Below are 18,965 nucleotides of genomic sequence, written 5' to 3' on the forward strand. Positions count from 1 at the left end.
CTGAACAATGTGGGAAGGTGCATCACAGTAAGATTTTATACTGGCATCGCGTTTACTGTGACTTCCTCTGATTACAGTAATTTGGGGTTTTGGGAGGGACGGCACATATGATGTGATCAGCGATGGGTGTGTTTGTGCATGGGAATCTATTACAAGGCTCCAAGTAGCAATTTTTTTTTACGTCTCATTCAGATCCAATCTTTTCTTTCCAAGGCCTACTCCTGCTGACGATGTCTGCATTGCTAATTAGGGGAACAATTTATCTGACTCAAACATGGGAGTCCCTTCTTATGCCATCGGGCTGAACCATGAAACTTGGAGCAAAAACATGGAGCAAAGCAGAGGCAGCTGCACCAGTCTGGTGTGGCTCATCGCATGCAAGATAGTAGTTGTCACCTGGCATCTTCCATCCTTTCTGCCATGATATGAGAGCTTCATATCAGTAGGAAGCGGGAGAAGAGGCAAAAAAACAACGGTTTTTACTAGATAGTCTGCAGGCATTCAGGATGATATCACTTGTGCTAAGAAAATTTCTTCAAGCACAAAACCAGCTTGTATCATTCCTGCAATGACACTGTTCGTTCCTGGAGATTGTCACTGAGAGGCTCCAATGGGCTGGGCAGGGATGGGGTTTGAAACTTTTGTTTTGCTTTGTTTCTCCAGAAGCATCCAGGGTTTCCAAGCAATTATGTTTGTTGATACCTGTAGACCAACTCTGGACTCTGTCAGGTTTTTCCAGTCCCTCATGACCTTTCCACTCCTTCTGGGCTCCCTCCTTCTGCTCCCACAACCACTTCATCACCTCTTGCCAAATGACTCAGGATGCAGCAGAGGCAAAAAGTGCATGGAAAGGGCTGCAGGAGTTAAACTAGGAATGGGAGTGAAAGTGACTAAGAAATAAAACAAGTCCTGGTCAAGAAGATATATCAGCATACCAGGACCCTTTGTCTTCAAAGAGAGAAATCATAGAATCATAGAATGGTTCGGGTTGGAAGGGACCTTCAAAGCTCATCCAGTGCCACCCCTGCCATGAGCAGGGACATCTGCACCAGCTCAGGTTGCTCAGAGCCCCGTCCAGCCTGGCCTGGGATGTCTCCAGGGATGGGGCATCCACCACCTCTCTGGGCAACCTGGGACAGTGTTTCACCACTCTCACTGTAAAAAAATTCTTCCTCATGTCTGGCCTGAACTTCCTCTCCTTTAGTTTAAAACCATCACCCTTGTTCTGTTGCAACAGGCCCTACTAAAAAGTCTGTCCCCATCTTTCTTATCAGCCCCTTTTAAGTACTGAAAGGCCACAAGAAGGTCTCTCTGGAGTCTTCTCTTCTCGAGGCAATGACCAAGGGGAGCTCAGAGTCAAGGTTTGTAAGGTCACAAATTATGTGGAAACAGAATAAAGAACATCCCGTTTCTCGCTCTTTTACCCACATTACTCCCCAAGGAGTTGGTTCATATGTTCTTCCTCTGATCAGCTGTCTGCAAGATCCTGGGCAGGCGACCCCATGTCCAGCCCCTGTGATGGGTGTTTTGCTTCCAGTCATTCTTCCTTTGCACATTTCCTCCTTTTCTACAGCAGTTTCTGTCTCTGCCTGTGCCTGGAGGAGGGAGGAGGGGATGAACATCCAGTTTTCAAATTCCTCCACTCTGTTCTCTGGGTTTGCCCTGACCTTGAGCATGAATCTTTAATTATCTTCTCTTTTAGCAAAAATGTGAGAGACCCACGTGACAGCTAATGTAGCAAGTATACTTCAGAAATAATCTGTGAAAAAAGCCATAATCCCCGAACAAAACTTTGTATAAATACATGCATGAATGATATCAGGCAGGAAACATGATCCGCTAGAGCATGGGGGGAAATTGTAGGTATTAGTCCACATGTTTGTTTTAAGTATAATAGCCAGGCTTCACTCAGCCAGCTGGAGAAATGGAAACCAAAACTTTCTTCCTTTCCATCCACATCAAAAATCCAGAAATGAAACTGAATTATTGCAGCTCATCTTGGAGCCAACTGAGCAGAAAAATGCAGCTCCTCAGCAAGAAGAAAGAAGCAATGCGCAAGCACAGCCCACAACGAGAACGAAGAAAGGCTTTGAAATTAAAACAAATAAATAAAGAGTAAATAAATGACACTGCTAAAGCTAAGTGCAGCTGAACAGAAAATCTGCAAGTGAGAAATGAGCTGTAGGAAGTGGAAATGTGAGAAAGCATTTAAATAGATTAGAGAGAGGGAAGGTTAATAATAATAAACAAGATTAATATTTCACTCAGAACTGGAAAGAGAAAAGGAGGGAGTTGAAAAATATTGGTAAAAAGCAAAATAAATCAAAGCAAATACACAAAGCTTGGGGGAAAATAATTAAAGACAGGAAAGTGAGAGTAAGAAATAAGATGGGATGGGAGGGAAGTATTAATGCTTCACCATTTCTCCTATGGTGGCATTACTTAGTGCTGTGCAATATGTACATGTTGTTATGTGCAGACACTGTTCAGTTATTAGCCACAACCCTTCAATGTCTGAGGAACATTTTCTACAACTCCACAAATCCCAGTTTAACCAGCCACTGGAGTCAGACTACAGGGTGTCCTGTGGGGCCTGGATGGAGAAGACATCTGGGGCATCACCTGGACCCTATCCCTGCATCCCTGAAGGAGAAGACTGCAAAAGCTTTGGGACGCAGGCTGGTGCCTGGCCAGGTCCCAAAAACACACTATTGATATTGCAATCACGCCCAGGGCCACCGCAAGGGCTCTGGACTCCAACCAGCATCACGGAGGTGGGATGGGGGACGGGTCTCCTTTGAAGCAGAGAGCAGCCCATTGTTTTTTTTTTTTTTTTTGCAAGCAAGGGGAGAAGAGAGCTGGAAGAAAAGCCAAGGCAAAGACAACTGGGGTAGTGGGAAGTGCAGATGGTGTCAGGAGACTTAGGGAAGCGTGGAGGTGTTAAAACTACTTTTGCAGGGACATAAAAAGAAAAGAAAAAAAAGAGAAGGGGAGCAGGGTGAATCTTGCAGCAGAAATTGGGGTATGTAGGTGTTAACCCAACGGTTGTCACAAGGGGTATTAAACAGTTAACAGAGCCTGGGAGCTTTAAGGAAGAAACCTTAACCCACTTGGAGCTTGGCAGCTGACAGCATGTGTTTGTGCCAGACCTTGGGAGCGCATTGTGCAAGGCCTGTCCCTTTTTGTGTAACGGGAACCAGACAAAGCGTGTTTTCAACCCGTGACGGAGCAGGGAGGTGGAGCAAACTGCCAGGTCCAGGGACGTTTTAATGTCAACTCTCCCCAGTTTTTCCCTTTTTCTTCCTGGACAGTGGCTCCGATCGCAGCTCTCCTCCGTCGTGCAGGTGGGAAATGATGCATTTCAGCTCAGGGTTGTAAACTGGAGCCTCAACAGGGAAAGGAGAGGCCATGGGACAAGGTGAGAAGAAGGCACCCATGGGTAGTTCTCCCTGTGTCCCTGAGTCACGCAGATGGTGCATGAAGGGCAAGCGGTCCAGCCCAGCCCCAAACAGTATCAGGCTGATCTGGTCATGTCCTCTCCTCCTTCCTTGGTGGGTCAGGGAAGGTTGCATTGCTTCATCTGGCCATGCAATGGCAACAGGGCTAGGTGAAGGACTGGAAGTGGGGAGATCATGGGATCCAGAAACCCCAGGAAAAAAAGGAGGACACGTGATATTTTGCCTTTTCCATCCAAGGCCTGACTGTTGCAGGCAGCCTGCTCTATTCTTCCCTTTCCCAAAAACACATTTGGGTCTATAGCTGACCTGGTAGGCTCCAAACAACAGGAAAGAGCTCCTCAGGTCAGCCCCATAGCAGATGACAGAGGCTACCAAACCTCCAGCTAGGAAGGACAGAGGTTACCCAGATCCACCATGTCTGTCTGAAATACAAGGTGATCCAGGTAGACTTCCATCTCAGCATGACAGCTGTGACAGTCTCCAGAAGTCTTGCTATCAGTCTCAATGGATGAGGAACCTGAGTCTTTTGGGGCTGCAGCTACCAGCCAACAGGGAACCAAAGCAGTTTTGTCACATTCACTTTACCTCCAAGGTCCTAAGATATAATTCAGTCCCATCAAATTGGAGGCTCATGGGGAGTTATCAAACAGCACCAACACGCACGGAGTCAACTGCCATGATTCACGTCCCTGCCGATGCCCTGCTTGAAGGGCCAGATCCAGGCTAGCTCACTAAACAAGGCACAAGCCCATCCTCAACGCCATCCATGCCATTGGACCATCAACATGGCTTAGGCACACCCCAAGCACCATTGTCTCAAACGGTGCGTGGACATGCATCTGCTCCTTGCAAGCAATTTGGCTGTAACCACCCTGTTTGTATAGGAAAGAGGTTTGAGTTATAGATGTGAATCATCCTTCTTGGATCCAGGGCCAAGCTTTATTATGCTGTGGTAGCATCTCTGCAGTCAGGAGAGGGGTTATTAGAGACCTTCAGGGTCTGAAGGAAAAAGGACAGTGAAGAAGGATGGTTAGGAGGAGGAAGAAGAGCTGAGAGAGAGAAAAACCCAGTACTGTCTTGGGATTCCCTGGAAAGAGTTAATGCCAGTTCTGGTCAAGGAGGACACCACTGGCCACAACTGTGTTTGGGGACAAATTGTCCTCACAGGTTTATTTAAATTCACACTTTTAACGCAGCTCAGTTGATAGTTTCCAAAACTGTCATTGCCTTTTCACTGAAAGTGGCAATTTCCCTTTGTTCAAGGTCCAGCCCTCTTGATTCTCTTTCATGACATGAGCAGCCAACGTGCAGGCACTAAAATGGGACCTTCCTCTGTGGCACATGTTCACTCTGGTCCTCACAAGCAATACTCCAGTCTTTCTTTGGAAATATTGGGCTGCGATATGCATCTGGACCACACCAATGCAAATGCTTATGAAAGGCTGATCAAAAGCTTTGCCACAGAAGATATGGCCAACATCTGCAGGAAGAAAAGCAGGTGACAGCTCTCATCTTTGTCTTGACAAGTGTCTTTCTGATCACTGTGGGGTTTTTAGATTTTGTTTTGGCTTAAATTGAACTTTAAGATTCTGGAGTCACATGGTGGTGTAGAGAGCAGTCATTTGAATCTGCAAGGCCAGTGATAATGTGAGAGAAACTCATGTAGGACACAGCTGTAGTAGCAGCTGGCCTTGTGAGAACCTCCACAGCCATCTGCAGGGATACTGAGAAAGCCTTAATCTAGTCATCCATTTTACTTCTGTAAGAAATAAAATTTTCCATGTTACAAAGGGTTGATACGCACATGCCGCAGTGGAAGGCAGGGAAACAGTCACAGTTTTTAAAATTGCCTTTAAAGAAAATGCTTTAGGTTCTTGCTTTAGGTTCTTGACCCACCTTTTGTGTGATGGGTATTTCAGGCCTGGAAATAATCCTCGGCTCTCAAACCCAACAGCTGGGCTTTCCTACATTAGGTGAAATCTGAGAGTAAAATGGGAAAAGCACGTTTCTCTCTGTGTATGGGAAAGCTGTGACGAACTCCGCAGACGACCTCTCTTAATTTGTTTTAGGGGCTCTGCATTTAATTGTTTCCAAGTGGGCCCCAATGGGGTATGGAAAAACTAATTGTGAGTGGAAAAACTCAGCACACCATGGGAAGATCAGGATGCTCTGTTTTTTCTCCTGACCCACTCCCACTGGCCCAGCCAGGTAGGGCATCAAAACCCCAGTTGTGTGCTGAGAACAAGAGCTTGGGACATCCCTTGTTACGTCTAGAAACTTGTCACGCCTTAAGTAATAGCCAGGCTGAAACCTCCACAACTGTGGCCAAGGAGGGCGAGGAGAGCAGGGCTGTCCCCAGAGGAGGAGGAGAGCACATGGCAGGCGGAGGAGCTGGAGGTCAAGGAATTATCCTGTCTGAAACCATCCCAATCTGATGGGTGTGTTCAGCAGGGCAGAGAAACAAACAGGACGATATCTGGAAACACAATCATGTTCCTCACTGGGTGAGCGGAAGGGTATTTTCCCAGGAGCGCTTGCCAAAAATTCGAAGCTGTGTTTGGGTTTTTTGTTGTTGGTTTGGTTGGGGTTTTTTGTTTGGTGGTTGTTGTTGTTGTTTATGTTGTTTGGGTTTTTTATCATTATTATTTTGAAAAAGCAGGGCGTGGTTTTGCTGCGGTGTGTTCGCATGAGTGGTTGGGCAGGAGGAGGGAATGGTATTGGTCCACCTCAAGAGCATCCCTGCACAATACAGCAGGGTGTTGGCTCCTCTCACTCCATCCCCACCGCTCATGGGGTATGGTGAGGGCACCTCACGTGCCGTGATCCTTCACATCCATAGAATCATGGAATCACAGAACAGTTTGGCTTGGAGGAGACCTTCAAAGGTCATCTAAGTCCAACCCCCATCTAGTCCACCATCAGAGCAGCCCCTCCGAACCCAGCTTGCCAACTACTCAGTGCAAACAAGGGCTTGTAAACCTCACAGATGACAGCCTGAGAAGGGCATGGGAACCAGAAGCCACCCACACTGATCCAGCAGGGTGGAAAAGCCACCGTGGGTTTGCATTCACTCTCCTACTTGTCAAGGAGAGGGCACGGTAGGAACGGCTCGTCCCATCTTGATTGCACAAGCTGTGTATGAGGCTTTCACCCACTCCCAACTTGTCAAAACGTCAGGAAGAAGACAATCATGCCTTGAAGGGACTTTATGATGTTTCAGCAAAGGCTCCCAGAGCCTTGAAATTTAGTCTGAGTGACGAAAGGCACGTCCAAAGTCAAAGGCATGGGACAGTGGTGGCTTTTGCTCCTCAGCCTGTGGCAGCTGCAGTCACTGCTCCTGCCTGTTTTGCTTTGCAAACCAACCACTGCTTCAGGAGAAGCAGAGGGATAAAACACGGGATCTCTGATGGGAAAAGAGGCCCATGAAGCTTTCCTTCCTCTGAAAGCAAAGCCCAGGGATGTGCACTTTCGTTTCTGGGCTGTAAACACAGCACTTGGCATCAGGCCCTGGTTTTGCTCACAGCCGCTCTCTCCTGCCTCCCTGTATGGAGGAAAACTCACTTTCATTCAAGCTGAAATGGAGATGGGATGAAGTGGCAACAGAAACGAATCTGGGGTTACATAGCACCAGGAGACACATTCTTCAGCCAAAAGCTCACTCCCTGTCCTCTGGGCATGGCTTTCACAGCAGGCATAATAGGACATCTCCTCTTCTCACCTCTGACATGTCCACAGCACCAAGCAATGCCAAAATCTGGCCATGACATCTCCAGTGTCCTCACTGCCACCTGGTCCTGATGGTGAGGTGGGTCCTGCTCACCCACACCGATTCCATCTCATTTCACAGAATCATAGAATCATGGAATAGTTTGGTTTGGAAGGGACCTTCAAAGCTCATCTAGTCCCACCCCTGCCATGAGCAGGGACATCTGCACCAGCTCAGGTTGCTCAGAGCCCCATCCAGCCTGGCCTGGGATGTCTCCAGGGATGGGGCGTCCACCACCTCTCTGGGCAACTTGGGCCAGTGTTTCACCACCCTCACTGTAAAAAATTCCTTTCTCACTTCTAGCCTGAATCTCCCCTCCTTTAGTTTAAAACCATCACCCTTGTCCTGCCACAACAGGCCCTGCTAAAAAGCCTGTCCCCATCTTTCTTATCAGCCCCTTTTAAGTACTGAAAGGCCACAATAAGGTCTCCCAGGAGCTTCTCCTCCCCAGGCTGAATACCCCGACTCTCTCAGCCTGTCCTCATAGCAGAGCCGCTCCACCCCTTGCATCATTTTCATGGCCCTCTTCTGGACTCTCTGATGTCCACCCTGTTTTGGGGATGGAAAGGGTGCCACCAGCATGCCATACTGTGTGGTCCCATGGCTGAAGGATGGACTCTGCCCTGTGCTGTTTACCTGTCTGAATGGAGCTCCTCGCTGCAGCATTTAGCCTCAGGAATTTGGTTTCACCCGTTTTCTCTTCACACTCCTGCCAACGCGTGCAGTGCAGCATTCAGCATGGAAGGCCTGGAGTGGGAGGTGAGATTATCTGCAGGGATGCTGCTGTGACAGCCTCCAACCCAGCTCCGTGTTGCTCCAAATAAGAGGAAGGACCATTTCAGTAACGCCTGGGAGATGCTGAGCACCACTCCTGCTGGTTTCCTTGGAAGCAGGACAGCATCTAGGGGAAGCACTTGGTTTCTGCCACCACGCCTTGGCGACAGTGGGTATTTTAGGAAATTAAATACGGGCAGACCTAGAAATTCATTAAGTTCTGCTTCCTCCAAATCCTTCGGCCCCACAGCAAACCTCGGGGAGAGCATCTGTCTCCAGACACATCAGCCCCAGCAGCAAGATCCATATGCCCAGGGAAAGCTTTGTGCCACTCTGAGCATCAGTAAAGGAGACACAGAGCAGCCTGGGGAGGTTTTTCTGCTGTGGGGAAGGGGCAAAACAGCACCCTCCCTTCTCAGCAGTGCTGACATCCAGCTGGGAGCGGGATGATAAGCAGACAAGCCTGTCTCACAGCTTTTGCAGAGTGGGGCACATCCAGCCTCGGAGTTGAACAAGGGGTCTTGGACACCATCAGACCTGCTGAGCATCCTCAGCCCATCATGAGACCTGTCGTCCTGCTAACAGTAAATCAGGCAGTGACCAAGCGACTGATGCACCGAGCAATGCCCACACCCTTGCCCTCACCTCTGTGTCTACATCCATCCATTATAAAAGCTCCCTTGTGATGGGGAGAGATGTCTTTCTGCACTGTTTGCATGCCCATCTTCTAGCAAAGCTCCTAACAAAAGCTCGTCGGCACCACAGTGAGTCAAAGAACAGAATTTCTGGAGGAGTGAGCGACGTGGGAGCAGCCGCGGCTTTGCCATGACATGTTTCCACATTGCATTATGGAGAGGATGAGTGTTTGCACTGGTTAGAGCAGCACAGTGCTGCAGGGGCCTGGGAGAAGCAAACTCTGATTGCACAGACATCTGCAGCGTGTGGGAGGGTTGACCCTTCCTGGTGTAAGGACATCCCTGGATCAGCTGGGTGAAGCATCACCGAGATATTGAGTGCAAAGATGCCAAAGCCCTCCAGGCCAGGGCGAGAAGCCCCGCATTGTTATCTCCATCTTAGCTACCTGAATCAGAGACACCAAATGACTCACCTGAGGTCAGATATGGAGAAGCAGTGGTAGAGCTTGGTTTGAAGTCTCACCTAGACCACCCTCTCTCCAAAGACCTTCATGGATTTCTTCCCCTCTCTACTTTCATACAGTTGCTGAAGGCATCAAGCAGTGGGTTGAAGACAGGGTTAAAACACACAGGTGTGGAGGAAAGAGGTGGAATTTCCATTATTTGCTGTCATGGTTAGCTTGCATCTAGGACCACGCAGCCAGTTGCTTATTCTCTCCCAGCAAGTGGGATGGAGGAGAGAATCAAGAGGCAAAGGAAAAAAACACGTGGGTTGAGATAAGTTCAACAGCACAGCAAAGGAAGAAAAAAATAAGACTAATACTACTAATAATAACATAATACACAAAACAAGTGATGCACAATGCAACTGCTCACCGCCCACAAAACCAATAGCTCATTGGTTCCCAAGCAGTGGTATTTGCTCCCCAGACAACTCCAGTTTATATACTGAGCATGACATCATATGGTAAATAATACCGCTTTGGTGAGCTTGGGTCAACTGTTCTGGCTTTGATCCTTCTCAGCTTCTTGTACACCTGCAGCCTTCTGGCTGAAAAGTCCTTAACTTAGTGTAAACATTGCTTAGTAACACCCAAAACACTGGTGTATTATCAACATTCTTCTCATACTAAATCAAAAACCTAGCACTATACCAGCTACTAGGAAGAAAATTAACTCTATCTCAGCTAAAACGAGGACATTTTCTTGCATGGTGGTTTGCAGGTGCCAGTCTTGCTTTTTGGCTGTGACCATTTATGGGAGGAGTGGAGGGAATTAGCAAAGTTTAGTGTTACAGGGGTGAGAAGATGTTCAAGGAGTCATTGCAAAGAGGGAATGTATAGGAAAATCAGAAAGAAAGGACAGAGTCACTCATAATGGTGACTTGTAAAGGAAAAGCACAGACCTGTTGGAAAGGGTCCACAGGAGAGCAACCAAAATGATCGGAGGGATGGAACACCTTTCATAGGATGAAAGGCTGAGAGAGTTGGGGTTGTTCAGCCTGAAGAACAGAAGGCTCCAGGGAGACCTTATTGTGACCTTTCAGTGCTTAAAGGGGCTGATAAGAAAGATGGGGATAGACTTTTTAGCAGGGCCTGTTGCAACAGGGCAAGGGTGATGGTTTTAAACTAAAGGAGAGGAGATTCAGGCTGGACATGAGGAAGGAATTGTTGCCCCTGAGGGTGGTGAGACCCTGGCCCAGGTTGCCCAGAGAGGTGGTGGCTGAACCATCCCTGGAGACATCACAGGCCAGGCTGGACGGGGCTCTGAGCAACCTGAGCTGGTGAAGATGTCCCTGCTCATGGCAGGGGTTGGGATTGGATGAGCTGTGAAAGTCCCTTCCAACCCAAACTAGTCCATGATTATATGACAATGGGACAGAAAGGTGCAGCCCCATCTGATTTCATCCCCTCTTTAGTCCGTAGGACCTTATAGGTACCAAGAAAATAAAGTTCCCTGCATGCTGCCCAGGCCCAGCCCAACATCAGCCCAGCAATTCTGGGGACCCCCAAGAGCACCCCAGCTGCAGGAGAGGGAGGGACAGAGGGTCACGCTCCACTTCCAAGCAGCTCATGGCCAGAGGCTCTGAATTAAAACCTTGCAGGGCTTGGTACCAGCTTTGTGGCTCGGATGCAAGTGCACAGGCATTCCAGGAGCTGATATTAGACGCACTAGAATTATCCTACGCAGCCAACCCAAGGCACATCCGTGGCGTGGGAGCGAGCGGACGCTGGAGTCTGGCCAGGACCTGCTGTCGGCGAGCAGAGCTGGCATCAACAAGGCGATCTTGCAGCCATCCTTCCCTGGGCTGCTTCCAACCAAGCCATCCTATCCCTCGCACGGCTCCTGGTTTTACCGCCTGGAAATTGCTCCGGGAGCACAACCCTTGTGCAGGCAGACAGCATTTTGCAGCCAGTCCGGCGCCGCACAGAGACACCAGCTCCCTCTCGTGGGCTTAGTCTGGTTTTCCGCACTGGAAACCATCCAGGATTACCCAGGAAAGTGGTTTTGTCAATGTTGTTTCCTCCCCTCCATAAATCAGTACACTCATTAGTACAGCAGACAGAGAAGCTCTATGGAAACACATCAACTTCCATCAAGCTTACTCTTGTAGGTGGGGTTTTTTTTACAGTTTTGCCACTTTTGGTTTTTTATAATTATTTTTCTCACTGATTCTGGGATTCAAAACAACTAATTTAGGCATGTAAATGGTAGGTGTCTCTGAATCACTTGCCCCGAGCCTCTGGAAAGAGTTGGGGGTCTCCACTGAGCCCTTCAAGCACTATCTTCAATGCCTGTCCTGAGGGGGAAATCGCCCCAAAAATGCAACTCGGGGTGCAGGCACAGGCTGAGGCATCCAGCACTTAGATACCTTAATGAAGACAACAGCATGACTTCCTAAAGGCTGTTTCAATTTGCAATGTTTGAAATCAAGTATGTTTTATGAAGTCAAAAGTCAAGAAAGAAAAGGAGAGAAATAATTACCAAAAAAAAAAAAAAAAAAAAGAAAAGAAATCTCTTTTAATTTGTACTACAAACAGAAATGTGGGTTTACCCCAAACAATGCCTGGGAAATGCATTTAGCTTCTGGCTTTGGTTTAGACAAATCTTGGTTTCCCCAAACAGCTGGAATTTCCCCCAAAGCTGAACTTCCCACAGCATTTCAACCCAAGCCCCCAGCAGGGAGGTGTCACAAGTCCAGAGAGGAGTTTGTCAGTCCTGCAGCACAGCCTGGTACCTGCTGGGGACAGACGCATCACTTCTCCCCTCTCCCTCCTCTCTGGGTTGAGTGACCCAGCAGGCCTCACCAGCATCCCGATGATGCTGACCATCCCACAAAAAAACCCCATGGACCTCACCCCCCACCCCAAGCCCTACAGAGAATTAGGCAACACATCAGGGGCTGCTACACTTCAGAAGGGTGGTTTGGTGTTTTCCCGGCTGATGTGATACTCGTCTCGGTGGCGTGGGTGGCCATGGGACAGATGGGGTGGCTGATGACCGCAGGAAGGTTCGGATGTCCTCATCTGCCACCCCCACACCTGGAGACCCCTGCCCAGGGCACCGCTGCTCCCCTTATTGCAAGGTTTGATGCTTCCAAGCCCCGCTCCCATCACTTCTCTGGCCTTGCCCACACGCACAGCTTGGTGCAGGGCTAAATTTATCGCATGAGTTTGGCTGTTCGAGGCTGGAAGCTGATAGATCTGACAGCGGAGAGGACGGGTGACAACCACACACAGCAAGTCCAACTGTCCTACAACCTGGACCTGAAGGAGTCACGTCACAACTCCCCCTGACATCCATCCGATGAGTCCCTTAGGCATTTAAACTGCTAGTTATTATCTCCAACCAGGCATTTATTATATAATTTGTGATTGTTTATTGCTTCATCTCAGTGCTACATGTGCCTGTCAGCTCCAGCCACTGCAAGGACTCTGTCTGCATGTTGAATCATGTGTTCAGTTTTGGGTCCCTCACACCAAAAAAGCCCTTGAGGTGCTGGAGCGAGTTCAGAGAAGGGAACGGAGCTGGGGAAGGGGCTGGAACACGAGTGTCATGGGAGCAGCTGAGGGACCTGGGGGGTTCAGCCTGGAGTCAAGGAAGATGAGATGAGACCTTCTCAGTCTCTGCAACTGCCTGAAAGGAGATTAGAGTGAACGGGGGGTTGTTTTTTTCTTTCAAGTAACAAGCAATAGAAGAAGAGGCAATGGCCTTAAGTTGTGCCTCGAGAGGTTTAGATTGGATATTAGGAACAATTTCTTCCCAGAAAGGGTTGTCAGGCATTGGAACAGGCTGCCCAGGGCAGTGGTGGAGTCACCATCCCTGGAGGGGTTGAACAGACTCAGAGATGAGGTTCTTAGGGACATGACTTAGGATAATAGTTCAACTCTACGATCTTGAGCGTCCCTTCCAATCAAAATGATTCTATGATTCTAAGATTCTATGATTCTAAGTGCCGTGCTTGGGCACTTATTTCTCCATGAAGCTCTCTCCACCCCTTGCACTGGGGTCTTTTAGCCCCTTTGGAGGACAACAGCCCCCTCTCCCCTTTCTCCCCATGTCTGGCTGGTTGGGTATCCCCTCCCCAAATGCCTGCAATAACGCTGTGCTGAGCCTCTGTAGCATCCTTCTCCCACACCCTGGACCATCTCCAGCTGAGTTGTCTCTTTTGCGCTGTGCAGTGCTCCAAAACCTGAGTCCTGACCTGTGCTGGGGAGAGCAGAAGGGCTCCCTCACCTCTCTCCCACCTCTCCCATCGCCATCAGATCTTTGAATGGGGTCAGAGAAGCTCAGTGTGGTCTGTAGTGATGGTAATGAATTATTTTCCACCCAGTGCACAACCATTTCTGTTTAGGGTCCTCCAAGCAACTTTCAAACCCCAGGGGTGAACGCTGCCCTACATGATGACACAGCAGAAGGCTCAGGGTAATTTTCTGGACAGCCCCATCCACGTGCTAACAACTGACATCTCTCTGTGGTGCAGATTGTCCATAATTGCTGGTCAGAATTAGTGGTTAGGAATCACACAGGCCTCTTCTTCCTCCCTACATATCTTTGGTCTATTGGAGAGGAGTAATCGCCACTCGGGGTAGCTTTGCACCAAGGGAGAAGGGCAGTTTTCAGCATCCTTGAGCTGCAATGCCCTTTGGGCAATGGAAATAACCTGTTTGCTCTTCAGCTATGCCCAGGACAATTTATTTCCCCTTTATATTAGCCATGGGATACAATAATGCTTTTTTTGCAGTAAAGCCGGACTGAATCAAGCTAAAAACAGTCAGTTTTGCTTTAAAGCAGAAAAAAAAATACCCAACTGTGTTTTCCTGCAGGCTGCAGGGGACTCTGTCTCTGCTACTGCAGGATGTGTAAATCCAACACAATGAATTATTAATTATTAGAGTCTGTCCAACTGGGACTCCTCGGTGCTTTCAGAGAGCCGAATAATTCTGGCATGGAAAACAAAACAAAACAAAACAAAACCCAAAAAACCCCAAACTACACAAGTCCTTTTATTTTTATGAGAAAATATTGTGGAAGGAGAAAATAATAGCTTCTGAGAATTCAGGCTGAGGGACAGGAGGGGGGTTGGATTGCCTCAGGGTGGAAAATGCAAATTACTAAACAGGGTATGAAAGAGATGATGGTCTAACGGAGGGGTAAAGGGAGATGCATCACCCAGCGTGGCTCCTTCGGCACGGAGATCTGCCCTCGCAGTGTGTTGTAACTCTGAGAGGAAGAGGGCAGAGGAAAGTAGAAGTCGATTAATAAAAAGAGAGCGCACATCTTTGAAGACTCCTGTTTATGCAGCACTTCAGAAGAAGGAATTTATCCAGAGCAGCCGCGGGCACCGGGTCAAGGCAGACGCGCCGGCTCAAAGACCCTTTTGTTCCCCTTGTTTACCAGGGTTGGGTTCCAAGCACAGCGCGGAGCATCATCCCTCAGCTGAGCAATGTTTTGCAGATTTGGGAGTCCAGGCTGACACAAGTTTAGGCATTTCCATGCTCTTCCCAGAGCAAAACTCCTCCAAAAAGTTGCTTCTTGGAAGGAGGGAAAGGCATTCAGCAGCACCTCTGGCAGCGAAAAATCTCTGAGCTCTTGTCATTGTTTACTTTTTCAGCTTCCTTTTGCCCTCATTTCTCTGCATCCTTTGGAAACATCTACATGAAATATTTGGCCTCTCTGAAATCTGTATTCTTCTCTTATAAATCCCTCCACTGTTCTTCACCAGCTCGACCCAAATGCTGCAAATACTTTTCCTTTCCCTGCAGTTGCTTTGGGGGACGTCTGAGGGAAGGGTAAATGAATGGTTTGCTGGAAGACACATTGCCAAGCAGTCGATCCTGGGCAGTGCTAGCCCTAGGTAAGGTCACTTGGCTCGAACAACAGCCACAACCAAGCAAGGCAACATGAAGAAATGCATGAGGAAGAAATTTTTGACACTGAGAGTGGTGAAATCCTGGCCCAGGTTGACCAGGGAGGTGGTGGATGCCCCATCCTTGGAGACATCCCAGGCCAGGCTGGATGGGGCTCTGAGCAACCTGAGCTGGTGCAGATGTCCCTGCTCATGGCAGGGGGGTTGGACTAGATGAGTTTTGAAGGTCCCTTCCAACCCAAACTACTCTATGATTCTGTGAACAAGGACGGCTGCTGGAAGTGGAGGTAGGGACAAAGACTGCAGATAAGGAGATATGCACAGATGTGCACAGATGTGAAGACTGTGCAGATAATCATCATTTTGATAAAAATATGGCACTGCAGGCAGACCAAACAGGAATGTAGCTGACATGTCTGACTGTTAATGTGGCACAGGGAGTTGTCATTGTCCCCAGCTTGGGGCTGGAAGTGAGAGGCTGGCTGGAGTGGGTGAGGGATGCAAAGAAGAAGAGCTGATGTTAGCACCCATTGCAGGATCAGGATTTTATACACAGAACCGCCTTTTTTCCTTCCCCAGCCACAACCCTGTGAGTTTGCAAAGTTTATCTTCTGAGTTTATGCAGAGGGGGGTTGTAATTTTTCCCCAACCCCTCTCCTTAATTCTGGAAGCTGCTGCTGCGTGGCTTCCAGCTGTACCCAAGATAAGGTAAGATTGCAGAAGAAACCCCTCTAGAGATTTGCAGGATATGCAGAAGCAGCATCTCCCTCCCCGAGGCTGCACGAAACATAGCACGGCCACTTCTCCGTCAAGCTGCCAAGGTGACAGAGCTCAGGCATGAGAAGCAAGTGAGAAGCTACAGGTTAGGAGGCAACACAGAGCAGGAGGTGGTGACCATAATACTTTATCTACTCTGCTCGGTGTCCATACCCTCCTGGGGGAATCTGACCGTGCTCTTCGGGCCTTCAGGAGCCCCTTTCTCCCACCACCGCTGAGCAGGTGAAGAAGGACACTGGCACAGGACCCTCTGCCATCTCATGGCCGAGCCAGCCTGGGTCCTGGACACGCATGCAGGTTGCACAAGAAGGTTTGGCAGCAATACGAGGTGTAGGTAGCGAGGCCCAGGAGGAAGTTGTGGTGTGGGCATGTCTTGGAGCACTTCTTGGTGATCCTCTTCCACAAAGACAAAGAGCCTTGCCCAAAGAAGAGAAAGCAGCTTAGCAATGAGAGTTTGTTGAGTGTTCCTCCATCTTGTACAGGAGGGAGATGGGCTAATGAGTCCCACTGTCCCCCACAGCCCCAAGGGCCAGCACAGCCAACAAGACCCACCCCGATCCCACCACAGCCCAGTAATTGCTGGTGACCAGCTATACAATGTCCCTCCCAAGCATCTGGCACCTCCCAGCATGGACTCTCATGTCAAGGCTTCCTTAGGTGTACGGTAGCATCCATGACACAATGTTCACGCCCAAAAGCACGTTTCCAGACTTTTCTGCCTGAATGAAATAATTTTATTCCCCTCTATATCTCTCTAGACCTTCTCATCCACCCTGGCTACCTGTTTCTTTTCATCTCCTTATCTAATCAAGGTTCAAATTTATTTATTCTTCCTCTGAAGGACCCACTTTGTCCTTCCTCTTCTCTTGGTGTCCCTTGCCTGTTTCAAGCGGGCATAAAACAAAGCCTAAAGGGGAAGATCTCAACATGTGATGGGGAGGAGGATTTCAAAATGTATGAACTTCAGCACAGCCAGGCTGAGCTAGCAAGGGCTCCACCTCCCTCATATCCTTCCCCGTGATTCCTCAGCACATCCATCCACAAAGGGCAACCATAAAAAATCCAGGCAAACCCCCACATCTTATTCCTTAGTCCCCGTTGGAGGATACACAGCCAGCACATACCAACTCCTACAGAGCCAACATTGGTCACACAGTACTCATCCTTGTCTGAACACTTCTCGGCCTTCAGACAGTTCCAGTTGCTTCGTTCCCAGTCGCAGGTGTAGCAATAAAGGGCATTTGCTGCAGGAGGAGACACAAGATATGGAAGATGGAGGCAAAAAGGCCACGAGTCCTGGCAGCAAAAGTGGCCATTTTCCTTCCATTAACTCTCAAATGCACGAGGTGCAGTTCTGCTGAAAACAACGGGGCTGCAAGACCCAGACCCAACCCAACCCTGCTGTCCACACCCTTGCACATTTACACCCAACACATCTGTACATACACGCACCAATGGTGCAAATCTGCCTTTCCTGCCATACACTCAAAATAATAGCACGATGGGGCAAGGGTACTGGGTTTGATGTGATGCAGGGAGCTGGGAAGTCCAAGGTCCTCTGTAAGAGTCTACAGGGATGTCCCAAGGCTTGGGCATCACCCTTTCCAGCTGATGGAGACACTATAACATAGACTAAAGTATAATTGGGCAGTAGGCATGGCAGTTGAATAAGGTTAATTGGGACCTCCACAGCCTAAAAAATTCAGTGTCCCATGCTTGTGTCTTTGGGAGGGACTTCAATGCCCTCAAACATATACACATTACCTAGATTTAAAAAAAAAAAAAAAAGGCAAATAGGCCTTTTAACTCTTTGCTGTGTGAATTCGTCCCTAAGACACATATAGTCTAACATTTGAGTTTTATTGCCTAGGTTATCTAACGCGGATTAGGTCAGTCTTTATCTTGGCACTAAGGACAATCTCTTTGTTCCTTGGGCCTTGTTAACGCTTGGAAATTTGCCAGAATAGCTATTCTGGTAAGTGGACAAAGATAAATAGCAGAAAGGTATTCTTAGGCCACAATGAGATGGAAATAACTATTCCAATAAATTATTTTTCTGCACCAGACAATGTGGCAAATTTCCAACTACTGGCAAACCCTATTCCTCTTTACAAAATGAGGATAACATTTATTCTCTCTGGTTACTTAAAGTCTCACCTATAGAGGCTATAAGATCATATACCTTAAGAGGGCTCTGAGTTCATTTGCAATGTCCCTGTGAAATAAAATACATAATCTATAATGCAAATAATACGCAAATATAAATCTCCACCCAATATCCCAGCATAAGGATGCTTAGCCCATTCAGCCCACAACCCAACTTCTCCCTAATTCCCCAATTTTGTCCCAAAAGCTCTGAAATCGGCAGGCTTGTTGGGTCTCTGAGATGGGTAGAAATCAGGAGTGTCCAGCAGGCAGCTGCATAAATCCAGATGTTGTAGGTCTGGCCCCATCCCACCGCTTCTGCTGGAAACAGTGTCACTGACTGGAACAGAAACCAGGTGCACAGAGCTGCTAATGTGTTGTGCTATCGTAGACTGAAGCATTTCTTCATCAAGATTTAGAAATAACCACAGTCTTGCATCATCTCAACAGACAAGCTCGCTGGAGAGTCACTTAGCAAAGGCAGAACAGTGGCAACTGCTTCCTTTTTTCTGTCTTGCTTTCATAAAAATCCAGTGGTGCATGAGTCTATAGGGAAATTTCCTTGAAGAAAATAAACCGTTCGCACATTCAGGCTGAGACTGCAGATAAGAAACCCACTGTGTCCTTCAGCTTCAAGAGCCAATGCACCCTCTCCCATGATTTCTTTCCCTGGTTACGAGGCCTCCCTGACTTTAAAACACTCAACTACTCTTTGTCTAGTAGCGAACCGTGACACCTCACCTTGAACTGCGCATAGGACCAAAGCCAGCACGGCAAGGAGGGAGGACTTCATCTTCTCTCAGTCGTGTCCACAGCCCAGGAAAAGCACCCTCACCTGGGGACAGGATATATATCTTCCCTGCGTTTGGCCCGGGCGATGATGAAGACAACAATTTTGAAAGAGTGGGCAGGGATCATGTATTATTTGAGAGGCTAGGAATGCACGTGGGTTGTTTTTTTCACCTTGGCATTGCCTTCAGGCTGGTCTGATGAGTCTTAAAGAGGAGTGAAAGCACCGAGGCAATTCATTTCATTTATTG

The 18,965-nt window shown here is 48.3% G+C and overlaps 1 protein-coding gene across 1 annotated transcript; it reads right to left on the minus strand.

The window, feature by feature from the left end:
* Positions 1-15,874: 15,874 nt before the first annotated feature.
* On the minus strand, positions 15,875-18,736 carry LOC135986279 (lymphocyte antigen 6E-like). The gene is made up of 3 exons (XM_065630216.1): positions 18,667-18,736; positions 16,905-17,024; positions 15,875-16,196 (listed from the first exon to the last, which is right to left on the minus strand). The coding sequence occupies exons 1-3, from the start codon at positions 18,716-18,718 to the stop codon at positions 16,039-16,041; spliced, it is 330 nt and encodes a 109-aa protein (XP_065486288.1). The 5' UTR covers positions 18,719-18,736; the 3' UTR covers positions 15,875-16,038.
* Between the last annotated feature and the right edge of the window lie 229 nt (positions 18,737-18,965).

The sequence above is a fragment of the Caloenas nicobarica genome, chromosome 2 (assembly GCF_036013445.1).
Source record: "Caloenas nicobarica isolate bCalNic1 chromosome 2, bCalNic1.hap1, whole genome shotgun sequence".
NCBI lineage: Eukaryota > Metazoa > Chordata > Aves > Columbiformes > Columbidae > Caloenas > Caloenas nicobarica.